The sequence below is a fragment of the Mustelus asterias genome, chromosome 17, assembly GCF_964213995.1.
Source record: "Mustelus asterias chromosome 17, sMusAst1.hap1.1, whole genome shotgun sequence".
NCBI classification, from domain to species: domain Eukaryota; kingdom Metazoa; phylum Chordata; class Chondrichthyes; order Carcharhiniformes; family Triakidae; genus Mustelus; species Mustelus asterias.
Genome location: NC_135817.1, coordinates 65,924,078 through 65,942,754, shown reverse-complemented (window position 1 = coordinate 65,942,754; position 18,677 = coordinate 65,924,078). Strand labels below are relative to the sequence as shown.

General features: G+C 39.9%; 1 protein-coding gene across 2 annotated transcripts in view; it reads left to right on the top strand.

The window, feature by feature from the left end:
* The window catches only part of traf3ip2l (TRAF3 interacting protein 2-like), a 63,631-nt gene extending 47,543 nt beyond the window's left edge, over positions 1 to 16,088 (top strand). For both annotated transcript variants that reach the window (XM_078232866.1, XM_078232865.1), the window contains 7 exons: positions 2,479 to 2,521; positions 4,668 to 4,735; positions 5,398 to 5,495; positions 7,066 to 7,134; positions 7,295 to 7,411; positions 8,553 to 8,627; positions 11,843 to 16,088. In XM_078232866.1, coding sequence (XP_078088992.1) covers positions 2,479 to 2,521; positions 4,668 to 4,735; positions 5,398 to 5,495; positions 7,066 to 7,134; positions 7,295 to 7,411; positions 8,553 to 8,627; positions 11,843 to 11,989 — 617 coding nt within the window. In that variant the 3' untranslated portion in view covers positions 11,990 to 16,088. The remainder of the gene's footprint in view (positions 1 to 2,478; positions 2,522 to 4,667; positions 4,736 to 5,397; positions 5,496 to 7,065; positions 7,135 to 7,294; positions 7,412 to 8,552; positions 8,628 to 11,842) is intronic.
* Positions 16,089 to 18,677: the final 2,589 nt, after the last annotated feature.

Genomic DNA, 18,677 nt, shown 5'->3' with positions numbered 1-18,677 from the left:
CTTATAAGCCTGCATATAAGCTCAGAGTTAGACGAAGATAGTATCATTTGAATACTGAGGAAAAGAGAGACATGGCAGAAATTTTTGTCTTGCATTCATCTATACAACGCAACAATGCCAAACTTCGAACCATCATAGCAATTTATATCCAGCATGGTAACAACTGCACTAACAGCCAATTTAAGATAATCAGTTGAGTTCACAATGTGGCTCATTTACGCTAGCCAGAAGTTACATACATTCAGACACAGGGACTTGTTCTCTGCAAAGCAAAAGGATATGTTCAAGCTTTACACCTTTTTATAAATTACCCGGAAGCTTGGGTAATTTCACCATTGCAGCACCTCAGCCAATCAGAGTCAGCTTGCCAACCAATCAGCACTCTTTTTTTTTCTTCTGTAGTGTGAATTGTTGTGGTCGTTTGAAATTTGGCATTCCTGTGTTTGTCCTGATGAGTGCACGACAAAAAACTTTGGCAACCCCCGTCTCACTTTTCAGCAATATTCAGTTCTGTACGAACAACTGACTGTCAATATTATCACTCAGATTGTCACATTGCAATTGTGTCAATTCACCTTTAACGCTTTCTAATTAGTGGCATGTTTTTAGTACGCAACTATTATGGAATGTAATTTAGAAAGTGCGTGACATTTTTAAATATCATGATGCACTCTTAAGGGAGTGGGAGATTGAGATTAGTTTTGGGACCCATTAGAGGAGCAGAATTTTTTCGCCCAATATAGTTCACCAAATCCTTATTCAGCAATAAAATATTCCTATGAACTAGCTTCATTTTCCTCCTTCCCTCTGCCCTGGTTTTGAAGTTTGGTCCCAGCTGCCACTACTTTAAAGATGAGTTCGAGCAGTCAGTAACTGGGCGCACTAAACAACAGGTTTATTTGGTAGCACAAGCCGCAAGCTTCTGAGCGCTGCTCCTTCATCAAGTGAGTGGGAGTTCTGTTCACAAAAGGGCATATAAAGACACAAACTCAATTTACAAAATAATGGTTGGAATGCGAGTCTTTACAGGTAATCAAGTCTTAAAGGTACAGAGAATGTGAGTGGAGAGAGGTTTAAGCACAGGTTCAAGAGATGTGTATTGTCTCCAGCCAGGACAGTTCGTGAGATTTTGCAAGCCCAGGCAAGTCGTGGCAAATTCTCCAAGGCGGCCTTCATGACACACGACAACGCAGAATTGCTGAGCAGAAACTGATAGCCAAGTTCCGCACACATGAGGACGGCCTCAACCGGGATCTTGGGTTCATGCCACACTATCTGTAACCCCCACGACTTGCAAAATCTCACGAACTGTCCTGGCTGGAGACAATACACATCTCTTTAACCCGTGCTTAACCCTCTCTCCACTCACATTGTCTGTACCGTTAAGACTTGATTACCTGTAAAGACTCGCATTCCAACCATTATTTTGTAAATTGAGTTTGTGTCTTTATGTGCCCTGTTTGTGAACACAACTCCCACTCACCTGATGAAGGAGCAGTGCTCTGAAAGCTTGTGGCTTGTGCTACCAAAATAAACCTGTTGGGCTTTAACCTGGTGTTTTAGACTTCTTACTGTGCTTACCCCAGTCCAACGCCGGCATCTTCACATCATGCACTAAACAAAATGGCCTCCTAATTAACACTTCAGTTCAGCCTTCAAGGCAATTGCTCTTGAATTGAGGTAAAACCATATGGTTCAGATACAATGAAAAAGGATGATCTGCCTCTGATTCAGGACTTGGGTGAACTGTGAAACTTTTTGATGATGTGTAATGTATTGAAAAACAAAACAGCACGTATGGCCTCGGTGAAATTTACCATAGGTGGGAAGGGGGGGTAATGTGTGGCGGGGGGGTGGGGGGGGGGAGGGGGGGGGGGGGGGGGGGGGGAGGGGGGGGGGGGGGGGGTTGCTATGACACTGTCAGTCATCTTTATTAAGATTGTGGATACATGTTTAGGAAGTGGAGACAGAAGCGGGGAGGCAATGGCCTGGTGATAATATCGCTAGACTATTAATCCAGAAATTCAGCTAATGTTCTGGGGACCCGGGTTTGAATCCTGCCACAGCAGATGGTGGAATTAGAAAGAAAAATCTGCAATTGAGAATCTACTGATGACCATTGTCAATTGTCGGAAAAACCCATCTGATTCACTAATGTCTTTCAAGGAAGGAAATCTTACCTTACCTTGCCATCCTTACCTGGTCTGGCCTACATGTGACTCCAGAGCCACGGAAATGTTGTTAACTCTTAAATGCCCTTTGAAATGGCCTAGAAAGCCAATCAGTTTCAAGGCTGATTTCAATGGGCAATAAATTCTGGCTAGCCAGCGATGTCTATGCCCCACGAATGAATAAAAGAAAGTAAAGGTCCCTTAATCTTATGACCCAATGCATATAGTAGATGGTTTATTATAACTGTTTTGAAATGTACTGTAACTTACTTTTGGTGTAACCTCTATCATTTCAATTTAATTGCAGGTTTCATTCATCCAAATAGTCCTGGAAATGTTTCATTTCCGAGGTAGGCATGTGAAGTATTTTCCTTGCTTCCGAATTCTCTCTCTCTCATGGAAAAAAGCCATTAGTACCTTTTTGAAATTTGGTATGGTACCAGCATTACTATTTAGGTCAGACTTTTTTGTGACCTTTGGAAAGAATAGTTCATCAGTGGTCGTAGCTTTAAATTGCTATCTACAGGAAGTAGATATAATCAATGTGAATGAGAAAGTTGTAAGCTGTCATAACTATTGCAGTTCAGCATTTGAGTGGGTGAAGTTGTAGGTGAAATGAGGTGCAGGAGAATTAACACTAAATAGCTTTAATCGTTGAAATTACTTATCTGGGGAATAGTCTGTCCGAATTCACACTTTTCGATGAGCATTTAATAAGGAGCAGATATTTCATTCAGTATTGTGTTGCTTGAAATCTTGTTCAAGATTTTTGAAAACTAGACCCTAAATTTTCCCTTTTGCTGTTTTGTTTGCTTTATTGCTGATTTAAGAAATGGAAGATGCAAAATTCCTGCCCTACCTTTGCCAACACAATGTGTCTGAGGACTCGGGTTGATTATTTATCCTGAGTTTGCTCTCTGCTGAGCAGGTACCCATGATAGAATTGAGATTAAGATGTAGCTCGAGAAGAAATTGTGGGAACATTTTCCATTAACTTTTGGTACCATGTATTGGAACTCCAGTGCATTTGCCACTGTGAATAGAAGCATGAGCTGTTAAGAATGCAGAGGGGCATAGACTAGTTCATTGAGAAGGGAAGATTGGTGGCAAATTGTGTATAATGTGGAGAAATGTAAAGTTATTCACTTTGGGAGGAATAATATTTTTTTAAATGGTGAGAATCAGTTACATTTTGGTGTTCAGGGTGATTTGGGTGTCTATAGGCTCAAAACATGGAAAGTTATCATTCAGGTGCAGTTAGGAAAGCAAATAGTATGTTGACATTTATTGCAAGGGGTTTGGAGTATAATATCAAGGAGGTTTTGCTGCAGTTGCACAGGACTTTGATGTGACCATATCTAGATTACTGTGTACAGCTTTGGATGCTTTAACTAAAGAAAGGTATACTTGCCTTTGGAGGAGGTGCAGCAAAGGTTCTTCATATTGATTCTTCGGATGAGAACCTGTCCTATTTATAGAGATCGAGTAAAATAGATTCCCTAGAGGTTGGAAAAATGAAAGGTGATCTAATTGAAACACAAAGATCTTTAAGGGCTTGGCAGAGTAAATGCTGAGGAGCTATTTGCCTTGGTCGGGGAGTCTTGAACTAGGGGTCACAGTCTCAAAATAAGGTGTCAAGTATTTAGAATTGTTGAGAAATTTCTTCTGTCAAATATTTGTGAACCTTTGGAATTCTCTATACCAGATGGCTGCGGATGCTAGCAGTTAACTTGTAATTAGGACTAAAATACACCCACTGTTAAAGGCAGGAGAACTTGAACAGTAGAATTGAAGAAATGGGGGAGAGGGGGTGTGGATAGACATACCAGCAGAGGCCAAAGATGGAGCTGTGTAGCAAAGAAGCTCCCTAGGAAGGCTCTAGTCCAGGAACTATCTTGACGTGAATCAGTAGTTCTATTAGTACGTTATGGAAAAGATATGAGTGATGTTGCATAGAAAGTTTTCTAGACTGGATATTTCACATCAAAAACTGGTATTTGACATTATTGTTTAGTGGAATAATTAAATACAGGACTTAGACATATTGTGAAAATTTTCAATGCTGCAATTGTAGGTTTTATCGATCTTATTTATTCCGTCTGTAGTCACAAGAAGGGAAAGACGGATTTCAGGTTTGTTTACTGTTTCCGGTATTGGCCCTTTCAGGACCAAGTTTTGAGGTGTTTAATATATTTTATACCTTATTTGTTTTAACCTCATATTCAGTATTGAGGAAAATATCAGTTAGATATGCTTGCATACTAATGATATGGAAATGGAAGCCACGTAGCTTCCCTGTAGTTGTCCGATTGTGTGCGCACATTAGTAAATCAGTATGTGCAAAGCAACTTCATTTCATGCAGAGTTTTAGAATATGAATTGTTTAAAAAAAATCATGAGGAAAAGTTTTCATTTGATTGTCAGGATTGCTAATGATCAATTTGCTTGTCATTTCCAGAGTGGATTATTGTAATTTCATATCCCATGTATTTTCAGGGCAGTTGCTCCTACAGATCCAGTAAATACAAATGTACCATTCAGCATCCCACTTCCTCGCGAACAGAGTAAGTAGTGATACTAAATCAAAAGTGTCTTTATCTAAAAATGATGGCTTAATTTTAATTTGTGAACTTTATTATTCTTGCATGGAAATGACATTTGAATCAGATTGAATTAGATGTGCAATAGAATTATAGAATCCCTAATGTGCAGAAGGAGACCATTCGGCCCATCGAGCCTGCATTGACAACTATCCCACCCAGGCCCTAACCCGATAACCCCACATATTTATCCTGCTAATCCCTCTGACACTAAGGGGCAATTTAGCATGGCCAATCAACCTGGACTGTGGGAGGAAACCGGAGCACCCGGAGGAAACCCACGTAGACACAGGGAGAACGGTGCAAATTCCATGCAGGCAGTCACCCAAGGCTGGAATTGAAACTGGGTCCCTGGCACCGTGAGGCAGCAGTGCTAACCACTGTGCCACCCATGAAGAATAAAGCCCACAAAGCTATGATGAACATTGGAATTGTCAAAGAAATGTCAATTTTCTCTGATGATTTAATAATTTTATATGGTAACTAACTAGCTGCTGTTACCAACTATTCTCTGGTGCTCTTTTTAACTCGTATTGAAGTTCCATGTTGGTATTCTAGCTTTGAAGCTTGTGATTTCCTAGATGCCAGTGGCACGTTAATAACATGACTATTTTAATTTTTACCAGGAAAAGTCTTTGTGACTTATGCTACCGATAATGACAGGCATGTCGAAGAAGTCATCAAGTTTGTTGCATTGTTGATCCGGAATGGATTTGAAACCCAGGTTGGTTGCGCCAATATCTCTCTCTAGCATATCTGCACCTGGCTTTATTTGTTTTTGATGTCTGGAGATTTGGAGGCTGAAAGGACTGGAAATCGAGTTTATAGGAACAATTATTTCTACTCAGGCTGTTGAGTAATTATGTAGCTAGTTAGATTACTTAATCAGAAACATCTCTGGGTTGGGAGAGTCAGTACTTCTGTTCCCTGTGGGGCAGCAATGATTATGTATAGCGTTGGCCATTAAATGTTTTTACACAACCATCTGATTATTTTTGTTGCATGCATTGTGTTGAAGTTTTTCTTTTGATTTATTAAAGAACCTTGCTCTGCAGTGTTTGAAAATTTACCAGACAACTAATGTTTCTTTTCCTGGAAGTTCCAAAAAAACCTGTTTATATAGTACATCATAGTCCAGGGCCAGTTGCCAGATATTTGCAGTTGATCATTCCACCATAGGTGTTTATCTGCTGCTTGTGAAGCAGCTTTTTATTTGTATCTTGTATCTTCTGTGTAAATAGGTATCGAGCTTTTAAATTAGAATGAACAATTTTAAAACAGTTTTGGTATCTGCTAATGCAGATTTATTGACTAGATTGAATTTATTTTTGAGCATAATTGGGAGAAAACATTTTTGGCTTTGACGAAATAAGAGTCAGATTTTGGAAGTCCCGTAAAGGTTGAATTTTCAACTTAATTTCCATTTTCTATTTAGTTTTTAGAAACACTTTCTTCAGAGTTTTCATTCTAAATTGGCTTACTTCAACAAACATTATCCATGGTATTTGGGGGAAAACATGTTCATGAAGGTGATAATATTATAACTTAAGTCAGTTCAGATTCAACCAGGTGACAGTACTCAAATTAGTCTTACCTGAATTTAAGCCATAGCACAAATCTTCCCCAATTTGTAATTGAAGTGGTAATCAACTTCGACATGGCAAGATAGTGATTGAGCTCAGTAAAGTATATATTTCTGGTACAATATGGTGGATTTAGTTTGCATTGGTTCTTGCTAAATCTGACTTGATTAATGCTTGACAACTTGCTTCCTTTAAAGTCTTGCTACTTGAGATAGGTCATCAATCTCTTCATTCTCACTTCCACTTTACAGTTCTCCACATTGAACTGCAGTGTTGCCCATTTGTATCGTCCTGCAATGCCTCACGATTTTTGTCACAGTACAACCCTCAAATTAGCATTGTAAGAATTCGGTGAAATATACTCTGATCTAGACAATTTCTGTTTTCATTATTGTCAGTTTTGGGGGGACAATGGCCTAGCGGTATTATCGAAGACTATTAATCCCGAAACTCAGCTAATGTTCTGGGGAACCCAAGAAAAACCCATCTGGTCTGGCCTACATGTGACTCCACAGCAATGTGGTTGACCCTCAACTGCCCTCGGGCAACTAGGGATGGGCAATAAATGCTGGCCAGCCAGCGATGCCCATGTCCCACGAATGAATAAAAAAAAAAGTTGCTTGGCAGTTACAGGACTTAATGTTGTCTCAACTAGTGTGTGTATGTTTTTTTTTTAACAAATTGTTTCAAGACCATCTGTTTTTATTTTAGATTGATATGTTTGAGCAGAATTTTAGAAGTATAAACAAAATTGACTGGATGGAAAGATACATCAATGATGTAAGTTAGTCTCTCTTTAAAATTACGCTCAATATTTGAACAGTGCTTCAGAGCCACTTTGAAAATAATTAGTCTAAAGATTGATGCACTGAGTGAATTGTATTACTGAATGATGTTATTGCCTTTAATAATGGCTTCTTTTTAAAAATTACATTTGCAGAAAGGATATCTGATCATTATCGTAATCAGCCCGAAATACTGGGAAGCTGTTACATCTCAAAACGTTGAAGTACAAAATGATGAACATTCTTTGAATACAGTCTTTATCTACAAACAGGTAACTCTAATGACAGAGGCTGATGTTGTTTTTAAAGTTTTTGAATAATCCCCTGAATTTAACAGACACAGGAAAGTGGATTTGAGAAATTGTAGGGTTACAGATAACATGTCCTGTGAAAATAGTGCTCCCTACATTTTCCAGCCTAAAGCGTGCAAAGTTCTGCAGGTTAATTCCTTATCCGTGATTTAATTCTTGTATTGTTTAGTGATCTCTCTCTTCACCATTGCTTCCAAGTCGTATTTGCTCTGATCATTTACTTATAAGCCTATAAAGGGACTTAAGTTATCCTTTATTACCCCGAATCTATTTTAAGAGCATATAATAGAAGTATTCCAGTTAACCTCTCGAGCCTGTTTCGATAAGATCATGCCTGATCTATAACCCAACTTCATTTGATTTGATTTATTATTGTCACATGTATTAACATACAGTGAAAAGTATTGTTTCTTGCACGCTATACAGACAAAACATACCATTCATAGAGAAGGAAAGGAGAGAGTGCAGAATGTAATGTTACAGTCATAGCTGGGTGTAGAGAAAGATCAACTTAATGCAAGGTAAGTCCATTCAAAAGTCTGACAGCAGCAGGGAAGAAGCTATTCTTGAGTCAGTTGGTACATGACCTCAGACTTTTGTATCTTTTTCCCGGTGGAAGAAGGTGGAAAAACGAATGTCTGGGATGCGTGGGGTCCTTAATTATGCTGGCTGCTTTGTTGAGGCAGCAGGAAGTGTAGACGGAGTCAATGGATGGGAGGCTGGTTTACCTGCTTTTGTTCCATTTCCCTTAAATACTCTTACCTATAACCAATCTATTGGATTATAAACTTTGAAAATTTCAATTGGCCCAGCATCTAAAGCCTTTTGGGGGAGGAAACTCCAGATTTTCACTCAGAATCACTAAATTTTGACAGAAAGTCATCAGCCTGAATCATTAATTCCTTTTCTTGTTCCACGGGGACTGCCTGGCCTGAAGTAAGGTTTGGGGATTTATAGCTTGCAAGAAACAATACTTTTCATTGTGACCCAATACATGTGACAATGAGAAATCAAATCAATGCTATCAGAAATATTCCCTTCTGAAATGCTCTTCAAGATACATTTGTCTGTTTCGTAATCACTCTCTTGTGTTCTGTTGCAGCTTCAAAATGAATTTATTCAAAATGGGAGCAAGAACTTCAGATTTGTTCCGATTATTTTTCCAGGAGCTGAAATGGTAAGCAAAATGAAGAGGATTTGACATATTCGGCAGGTCTTGGGGGAGAATTTTTGAGATATGTTAGGATCTTAAGAGATAAATGCACTTTTAAAAAAAGTCTCAAGTTGCAAGCAATAAGATGTTTCTTACTTAAAGACAGAAGTTCAGGATTTATCAAGTTGAGATTTGATGGGTAGAAACATAAATGTTCACGAATTGTCACTGTGACAGAGGTTGTTTGACAGTAATTAGCACTTACTATGTTGTTAGAAGGGTGCATAATGAGAAGGCTTGATTCTCCGTGGTGAGTTTGGTTCTTATCTGCCACTCAAATACAGCAACTTCCTGCCATTCAATGCATTTCAATGGTGAGCCAGGTGCTAGGATGCCGTTTTTCTGCAGACTGTTGAATCCTGGGCAGCAACTTTAAATTTCCACATTTAATCATGTGTTATTTCTGCGTAAATAAGAGTGAATCTTTTAAGAAGGTTCTTCATGGGATGTGGGTGTCACTGACTAGACCAGCACTTATTGCCTTTGTGAAGGTGGTGGAAATCTGCCTCTTGAATCACTACAGTCCATATAGTGTAGGTGCACCTACAGTCCTGTTGGGGCAATAACTCCAGTGACTGTGAAGGAATGGCAATATATTTTCAAGGCAGCATGGTGAGTGGCTTGGAGGGACACTTCCAGCTGGTGGTGTTCCCATGGTGTTCCCACGTGTCTGCTACCCTTGTCCTTCTAGATAGTCGTGATCGTGTGTTTGGGAAAGCAATTTCTAAAGAGACTTGATGAGTTCCTGTTTGGGAAAATTATTTATGGAACAGGTGAAGACAGTTGGTTGAAGGATTTTGCCCTGGGGAGCTGTTATGATTGGCTTCCAATCGCTACAACCATCTGTCTCTGTCAGGTATGATTCCAGCCACTGCAAGGTTTACCTATTGACTTCCATTCAGCAAGGGCTCCATGATATCAGAGTTGATCAAATGCTTTGCATCAAGGATCGCAATTCTCCTTTCTTCTCGAGAATTTGGCTCTTGTCGGGGCTAAAATAGAAATAAGACCAGGAGCCAAGGAGTATTGGCAAACAACTCATTGACAAATGGGTGTTGCTAAATAGCAGAACTGGTTACTTTTTCTATCAGCTTGCTGATTAGGAGAAGGTTAACACGGTGATAACTGACTGGAAGCTGTTGTATAACTACTAATGTTGAGACTGTAAGAAAGCCGGAAGTAGATTAAAGAATATATAACGCCAAAGGAACGTAGAAAATGAAGAATTATTTTTTGAAAATTTCAGGCAGCAGCAGTTTTGAGTAAGCATTTAGACTACAGATTAACACAACAGCTTTTGCACTTTGTCAACTACTTGTTTTTTTTTTACAAACTTAGCAATTTAGACATTTTATCATTTTGTTAATCTAACATAAACTACTGTGTTATTTCCACTAATGCATCATTAACATGAGGAAATGGTAGGAGATGGCTTTGCTGTGATTGACTGCAAAGAGGTAGACAGGATGTGTAAAACCACATGGTTAAAGCAACAGATTTGAATATGGGTTAAATGAAGGGTAGAGCGAGCAAAGTGACTTGGGATATGTATGGGAAATGATCAGAAAGCAGTTCAGAGGCGAACAAAGTGAAGGAAGAGAGATTTGAAGGGATAGTTTTTGACATTTTGAAAGGAGAAATGATTGGGATAGATTAAGGTGAGATGCTTAAAGCGGTAGCAGTTGCCAGAGTACGATTGAGGTTTGATTTGGAGATGACGTCCATTATCATGTCATCTACCCCATGTCGCCATAGCAACTTGGCCAAGTCAGGTGGTAACGTGTAGCTTGGTGAGTCTACGTTTTTTGAGTGTAAATCCAAAATTCACACCTTGGCGGTAAACATCTGATTGCAGTGTTGCTAGGCTCATCAACATATCAAAAGCACCAGTTCCTTTGGCATAACCAAAACTGTCTCTGCCTTAAGCAGGTTACATTTTCCAATAGTTTTAAAAAATGTACACCCAGCAGAGAGCATTCCAATTTACAGGATTTCCCCGATCATGTCATCACTACCTTCCTGGCAGGAAGTTACGTCAGCGTGGTGGAGATTGGAAGGGACATGTGCTGGTTATAAATGGAGGAAAGGGAAATGATGATGAATCAAAGTTCCTGTTTGGGATTCAATGTTGGTTGTAATTGAATTGAGAACGGGGCAGAATCAAATTGGAGCACCGATAAACCAATGTGCCCGTTTAGGAAGTTGTGGAGTGGCAGAATATCAATGGTCACCCAGCTGGAGATTGTTCAGTAGAAACAGAGGATCAAGCCTAGTTGTGTGCAATCAAAGATTAAATCTGTAGTTTTATTCTGAAAAGTAGTTATCCCAAGTTAGAGATGCACAAGTTTGCATGTTGTACTTGTTCACTTCCAGTGAAATTTATGCACACAATCCTAAATCAAAGATAAAGGCAAAATATTGCAGAAATGCCGCCCTGACAAATGGTCATCCAGACTTGAAACGTTGGCGCTATCTCCTCTCCACAGATGCTGTCTGACCTGTTAAGTTTCTCCAGCATTTTCTGTTTTTGTTGTGACCATAATCAAACCCTGAGAATCTAGTTGAACTAATTGGGACCAGTCCATCATAACATTACAGTTCTTAATATAATTTGGAGAAGTGATGAAGTATTGAGATGCAATAATGAGAGCTGAATAAATCATGATCTGTGATTATCTAGCTTTAATAAGCAAAAAGTATGGCCACCTTATTTTGAGGGACGACTTGATAGCAGTCTACAAGATTATGAGGGGCATTGACAGAGTGGATGGTCAGAAGCTTTTTCCCAGGGTGGAAGAATCAATTAGTAGGGAGTACAGGTTTAAGGTACAAAGGCCATTAAAGGAGATGTACGAGGCAAGTTTTTTTACACAGAGGGTGGTGGGTGCCTGGAACTCACTGCTGGGGGAGGGAGTGGAAGCAGATATGATGGTGACTTTTAAGGGGCATCTTGACAAATACATGAATAGGATGGGAATAGAGGGATATGGTTCGCAGAAGGGTAGGGGGTTTTAGTTCAGTCGGGCAGTATGCTTGGTGCAGGCTTGGAGGGCCAAAGGGCCTGTTCCTGTGCTGTAATTTTCTTTGTTCTTTGTTCTTATTAAGAAACTAGCATTTTTAACAGATTGCAAAGGTTAGATTAAAAATTGATTTGACAATTCTCATTTTTATTTGTTCAGAAACATGTTCCTTCGTGGCTACAGAATACACATGTCTACCGCTGGCCAATGCAAAGCCAGGACATTTTACGCCGATTGATGCGCCTGGAAAAATACAACCCTCCTCCAGTTGGTGAACTCCCAACCATCATTCAGAAATCCATATAATCACAGCTTGATCTTGCTGTAATCGTATCATAAAACAAACTTTTGCTATAAGTGCCATACATTATTTTTTGGTTGGTTTTTGTAAGTGCCGTGGCTCAGGCTAACCAGTTTTCAAAGTTCTCGATGGGCAATTTCACAATGTTTCCAATGTTGAGGATAAAATCCAATAACTTTGCGCGATTGGGGCAAAAAAAATTGTGACCACAAGAAATGATATTTCTTCTAAGGCTTGCTTCACCCTGATGTGTTTCGAGCATGTTTGTTATAAATGTGACTTGCTATGTGAGGTGCATCCTCAAACCAGTAACTTTTTTGGCTTGATGTCTTGTTTAAGAGGTCAGTTTTCACACAGTTTCTGTCTCCAGCAATGTTTGTGGCTTTAGTCAGTGCTGTCAGTAATAACCACAATCTAACATATGACGAGGATTAAATATCCAAGGTAATTAACGAGAGACTGTGAAAAGTTCCTATTCAAAGGGATCCGGGTGTCCCTGTGTATGAACCAAAGTTAAGCAAGTGCAGGAAGCAATTAGGTAAACAAATGATATGTTAGTCTTTATTATAAAGAGGTTTTACTGTAATTGTATAATTCTTGTGTACAATTTTGTCGATCTTGCCTAAGGACGGATATACTTACCTTAGAGGGTGTCATTAGACTCATTTCTAGGTTAAGGATAATTGTCTTGCGAGGAAAGATTTGAGTGCTGGGAGGACATTGTCTGGGCTGGGGAATCAAGAACTTGGGGACACAGTCTGAGACTAAGAGGTGACCATGTAGGAGATGAGAAGTTTCTTCACTGGAATGGGTGTGAATCTAGGAATTTTCTTTCCCAGTGGGCACTGAATGCTCAGTCATTAAGTATGCTCAGGACTATGTTTGTTCCTTTTTGGTTCCTAAGGGAATCGAGTGATATTTGAATAGAAGGAAGGTGTATCTGAGGTAGAAGATCATCCATGATCATATTGAAGAGCAGAACAGGCTCAAGGTGCCGAATGACCTACTTCTGTTTCTGATGTGCTTAAATATAGGTATGAATTGCTTATTTAACAGGCAAAACTGCCCAAATGTGTCCGGTGGCACAGTGGTTAGCATTGCTGCCTTGCAGCGTCAGGGACCAGGCCTCAATTTTGGCCTAAGGTGACTGTGTGTAGTTTGCATGTTCTCCCCATGTCTCCCTGTGTCTGCATGGGTTTCCTCCCACTGTCCAAAGATGTGCAGGTTAGATTGATTGGCCATGCTCAATTGTCCCTTAGTGTCAGGGGGATTAGCAGGGTAAATACATGGGGTTACGGGGATAGGGCCTGGGTGAGATTGTTGTTGGTGCAGGCTCGATGGGCCAAGCTGCCTCCTTTTGTACTGTAAGGATTCTATGATCCAATGAATACATAATATGGTACAAGAAATGTCTTCATTATTAACATCTATGGGAATGGATGGTGGCTAGCATGAGCTTTTGTCATGTATGAACAACAGGCTGCCTAAGTGGTTAAAGTGGTTGAAGTTGCAACTTCTTATGGTCACATTGTTATCTTAATCGTCTTGAGTTTTGTCAGCATCTGTCAAACTTGATCAAACAGGATGTTACTCTAAAAAAACATAAATCTACATAACAATGTACACATTTGTGATATTATTTGCATCAAAGATTAATATCCTTTGAGAAAAAAACAACAAAAACCACCAAAGGAGAGTAATTAAGGTATAAAACAGAACCATTGTTATGTTCAATCTTTACCTTGAAAAATGATTTATTTTAAATGGTTTCTAAATGTAGCTAAGAGTATTTTCCGACACCTTACTATATTTTGCCTTAACTTTATTTTAATATTTTGTTCACATTTTAAACATCCTTTATTTTTTGTACTTGTGTCATAATGTATAGAAAAAAAATCTCAAGTACAGTGTGCACTTGGCTGGCATTATCCCTTTCCACATACATACCCAGGGGAACAAATTTGCCTAATCTGGACATCCAACAGCATCTGAGATGAGTTAAATTTATCCCTGAATCCTTCAGCTCAGTTCTTTTTTGCTGATGACATTGCAAAGCTGGCATTTTCAGTGAGGGAACGGAGGAGTATCCAGGCCTGAGTGAACAGGGAAACCAACAAGGTATCTTCTCAACTAATGAGATGTAAAGATTGGGAAAGAAACAGGAAGGACTGAGGAAGAGGGTGTAAAAATAATTGAATGTGATGTAAAATTGGGTGAAGAAAGAGAAATTGAGAGGAGGGAAAAAGATTGGATTTAAAGGGAAAAAAACGTGTAAAGAAAGCAAAAAGAAATAATTTTGATAATTTTAAAATCTCTATGAAATTCAACACCTGAGGGAATGAGATTCCACACTTGCTAATAATTAATGTTCACTGCCAGAGAGGTTGATCAGCAATTATTAACACTTGCCACAAAAGGATACTTGTACGTGTAATAACAAGATGTAACATTCTGTGGTGGGTTTAATGGGCAAATGCAACAAGTTGCTTCTTTAGAAACAAAACAGGGTGGCTCAGGGAAAGATGCAACATTGTTTTCAAAGGTAACAGCAGGGCAGCGCTTTGGATATTTACATGTAACCTCCCTGGAATTACTGTACCATTTGCCCCTAAATAACAATGAGTGCCATTAGCATTAACTTGGACAGAGAATTCTGGGCCATTAATAATAAATATTATCTTGCAAATGTAAGTCCATTTCTACCTTTACATCAATATCAATTTTTACTCCTCAAGGATTCTTTGTAAATTTTGTGTCAACCACAAATTTGTGGGCATTTGCCCCATACCTTCATGGATCATATGATTTTATAATGCACACCTACCTATACCGATCTATAATACAAGAGCTTTTGATTTGTACAAGATGCAAATTCCATTTCTGTAGAGGACATATCAATTTTTAGAAAATTTGGTATGTGCTCCTTAATCGCCAACACAGTGGGGCTACCATAATGTCTGAATGGACAAAAGATACATTGCAGTACTGAACTCTGAAAGCCAGGATGATTATTCAACCAAACTGGATAGGGTGAGTTGACTGATCTCTACCTGGATGACAGTGGAGATGCACCCATGCCCGTGGCTTGGGCGTGAGATTGGGTTTGGCTGCGGAGGATGCAAGATGATAAGTAAATTTCAGTCTTACAGTAAATGTTTGACTGTTGAATGAGGACAGGCTCCAGCGTGGTTCTGAAGTCCCATGTTATTAAATCATTCACAAACACTCCTGGGTCTAAATTCACATGTGAAAAATGACCATGTGGGCCGTTAACATTTGAGGGACTGTTGCACCTGTATTAGCCATTGTATTCATAAGACAGTTGTGGCAGAGTGACAGAAATTGAACTGGACTCCCCTACATCACGTAAAATCCGATGTTATCTATCTACTCTGCTGCAATGGAAATAGAATCTGGTTTGCACGTACGGAAACAAATTGTTGTAGAGCTGGTATACAAAATCCTATGTCTAATGTGTTGCTTATTTCCAGTGTGCTTTGAACAGAAAACATTTTAACAGGTGCTATACTTTTGGTACTGGTTTTTGAGTCCTTTTATTTTGCTTCATCGATCCGTGATTGTTGCAAGTGTTATTATGAGGTGTCATGGAACACCACGTATGGTACCATCGAGTATTCTTCACCGCATGGTGAAAGGTCAGGCAAAATCATGAAGCTGTCTTCAAAGACCACCTTAACAAACAACTGAGAATAGCATTACCAGAATTCTGGAAACATGTTTTCTACATATTGCCTTGTCCACAATTAGCTGCATAGAAGAGAATGGAGGAGATTCATAACTCTTGCTAACAAAAGTTCTGGTAAATATGTCAACAACATTTTGTACTACTTTTCATAGCAGTGAAATTCACGGAGTTCCTGCCACATCCTTTAATCCAGAATGTGATGGAATAAGGTTTAAGGAATTTACACACTATAAAATAACCATGGGATCTATGATTGTAATTAATGCAGCTTTGTTTATCTGGTGGAATATAATATCAGGAGTTCAACTCTTGACTAACTTGGTACTGTTTGTGCTCTGAAATCAAACAATTTGCTGTCGTAATAATATGTACTGAATTGAATAAATCAAATTTTTACCAATATATAAGTGATGTTTCTGATTCAGCATTCTTAAAAAGTCATTCTGCAGGGAATGGGCGTCATTGGCAAGGTGGTGGTGGGTATTTACTCCGAGCTGCGAAGGTGCTCCCACAACATTGTCAGGCACATTGTTCTCAAAGAGCAGATGTATGTAAACAGATCAAGGTGGTGTGTGATATGGAGAACTTGGATATGATGATGATCTCACGCACTTGCTACTCTTCAACATGGCTACGCTACATATTGTAGATGTTACAAGTTGCAGTCATTTGAATGCGGTGGTGTACAATATAATCATGGCTTCATCCTAGGCTTCAACCAAACTGTCCTCCCTACCCCTTGATTCATGCAGTGATGGTGCATCCACAACCCTCCTGGGGTGGAGAATGTCAAAGATCCACAAGCCTTCTTTGAATGAAGAAATGCCTTCTCATCCCTGCCCAAAATTATTGTTCCCTTCTCCCGAGACTGTGCACCTGTGTTCTAGATACCCCAGCAAGGGAATTTACTCAGTCTTTCATAGGACAAATCTTTCATCCCAGGGGCCAATCTAGTGAAACTTCACTGCACTGCCTCAAATACATGTATATGCTTTCTTAAATATAGAGAGCAAAACTGCACATCGTATACCAGGTGGGGACTTCATAAGGTCTATACAATTGTAGATTATCTTTCTTCTTCTATTTCAATCCAGTTGCAAGAAGGGCCAATATGTAATTTATCTTCCTAATTACTTGCAGTACCTACATGCTGACTTTCTGTTCCTTGTACTAGTACAAGTCACTCAACATTTAGATGTTTCTTTTTTTATGGGATGTGGGTGTTGCTGGCTGGCTAGCATTTATCGCCCAGCTTTAATTGCCATTGAGAAAAGGTGGTGGTGAGTTGCCTTTTTGAATCGCTGCAGTCCATGTGGTGTAGGTACATCACAGTAAGAAGTCTCACAACATCAGGTTAAAGTCCAACAGGTTTATTTGGTAGCACAAGCCAGAAGCTTTCGGAGCGCTGCCCCTTCATCAGGTAAGTGGGAGTTCTGTTCACAAACAGTGCATATAAAGACACAAACTCAATTTGCAAAATAATGGTTGGAATGCGAGTCTTTACAGGTAATCAAGTCTTAAAGGTACAGACAATGTGAGTGGCGAGAGCGTTAAGCACAGGTTAAAGAGATGTGTATTGTCTCCAGCCAGGACAGTTAGTGAGATTTTGCAAGCCCAGGCAAGTCATGGGGGTTACAGATAGTGTGACATGAACCCAAGATCCCGGTTGAGGCCGTCCTCGTGTGCGGAATTTGGCTATCAGTCTCTGCTCAGCGACTGCGTTGTCGTGTGTCGTGAAGGCCACCTTGGAGAACGCTTACCCAAAGATCAGAGGCTGAATTCCCATTGACCGCTGAAGTGTTCCCCAACAAGAAGAGAACACTCTTGCCTGGTGATTGTCGAGCGATGTTCATTCATCTGTTGTCGTAGAGTCTGCATGTCTTTATGTCTGCATGGTTTGTCTTTATATGCCCTGTTTGTGAACAGAACTCCCACGCACCTAATGAAGGGGCAGCGCTCCAAAAGCTTGTGGCTTGTGCTACCAAATACACCTGTTGGACTTTAACCTGGTGTTGTGAGACTTCTTACTGTGCTTACCCCAGTCCAACGCCAGCATCTCCACATCATGTGTAGGTACGTCCACATTGCTGGAAGGGAGGGAGTTCCAGGATTTTGGCATAGTGAAGGAAAAGTATATATTTATATATATATGTATGTATATGTGTGTATGTATATGTGTATGTCTATATATATAAAACACAGCCCACAACTTGAGCACTGTGCGCAGTTCTGGTCACAGAAATGACATGGTTGCGCTAGACAAGGTACTAAGGAGAGTTACGAGGAGGTTGCCAAGACTGGAAAATTGTAGCTATGAAAGAGTTGGATAGGTTGGGGTTGTTCTCTTTGGGATAGAGGAGGCTGAGGGAAGATTTGATCGAGGAGTACCAAAGTATGCAAGGCCTGGATAGAATATATGGGCAGGGCCCATTTACTTTAGCAGAGAGGTCAGGAACTAGGGGACATAGATTTAAAGTAATTCGTAGAAGGATTTGAGTGGAGATGAGGAAAATATTTTCACCCAGTTCTTTGTAAGGGTCTGGAACTCACTGCCCGAAAGGGTCATAGAGACAGAAACCCTAACTAATTTAAAAAGTACCCGGATATGCACTGAAGTGCCGTAGCTGGCAGGGATACGGGCTAAATGTTGGAAAGTGGGATTAGCCTCAAGGCCTTTGTTTCTGCAACTGCTGAAAAACATGAGCCAAATGGCCTCTTTCTGTGTTATAATCTTTCACTGATTCTGCATGCTATACTAAGGTGAATTGATAGGGTGGATGAAGGGAAATCATTTTTAAGGGTGGGATTTTCTGGCTGCACTTGCCCCAAAACCTGAAAGTCCCACTCAAGGTCAACAGACCTTTGCATGGTCCACCCCTGGTCCACTATGATACCTGTGGTGGGCGGGATGGGAAAACTCCCACACTGTTTGAGTTCAGTGTCAGAGGACATGGTCCAAATATTAGAGGAGTGGTGGGCCATTGGGA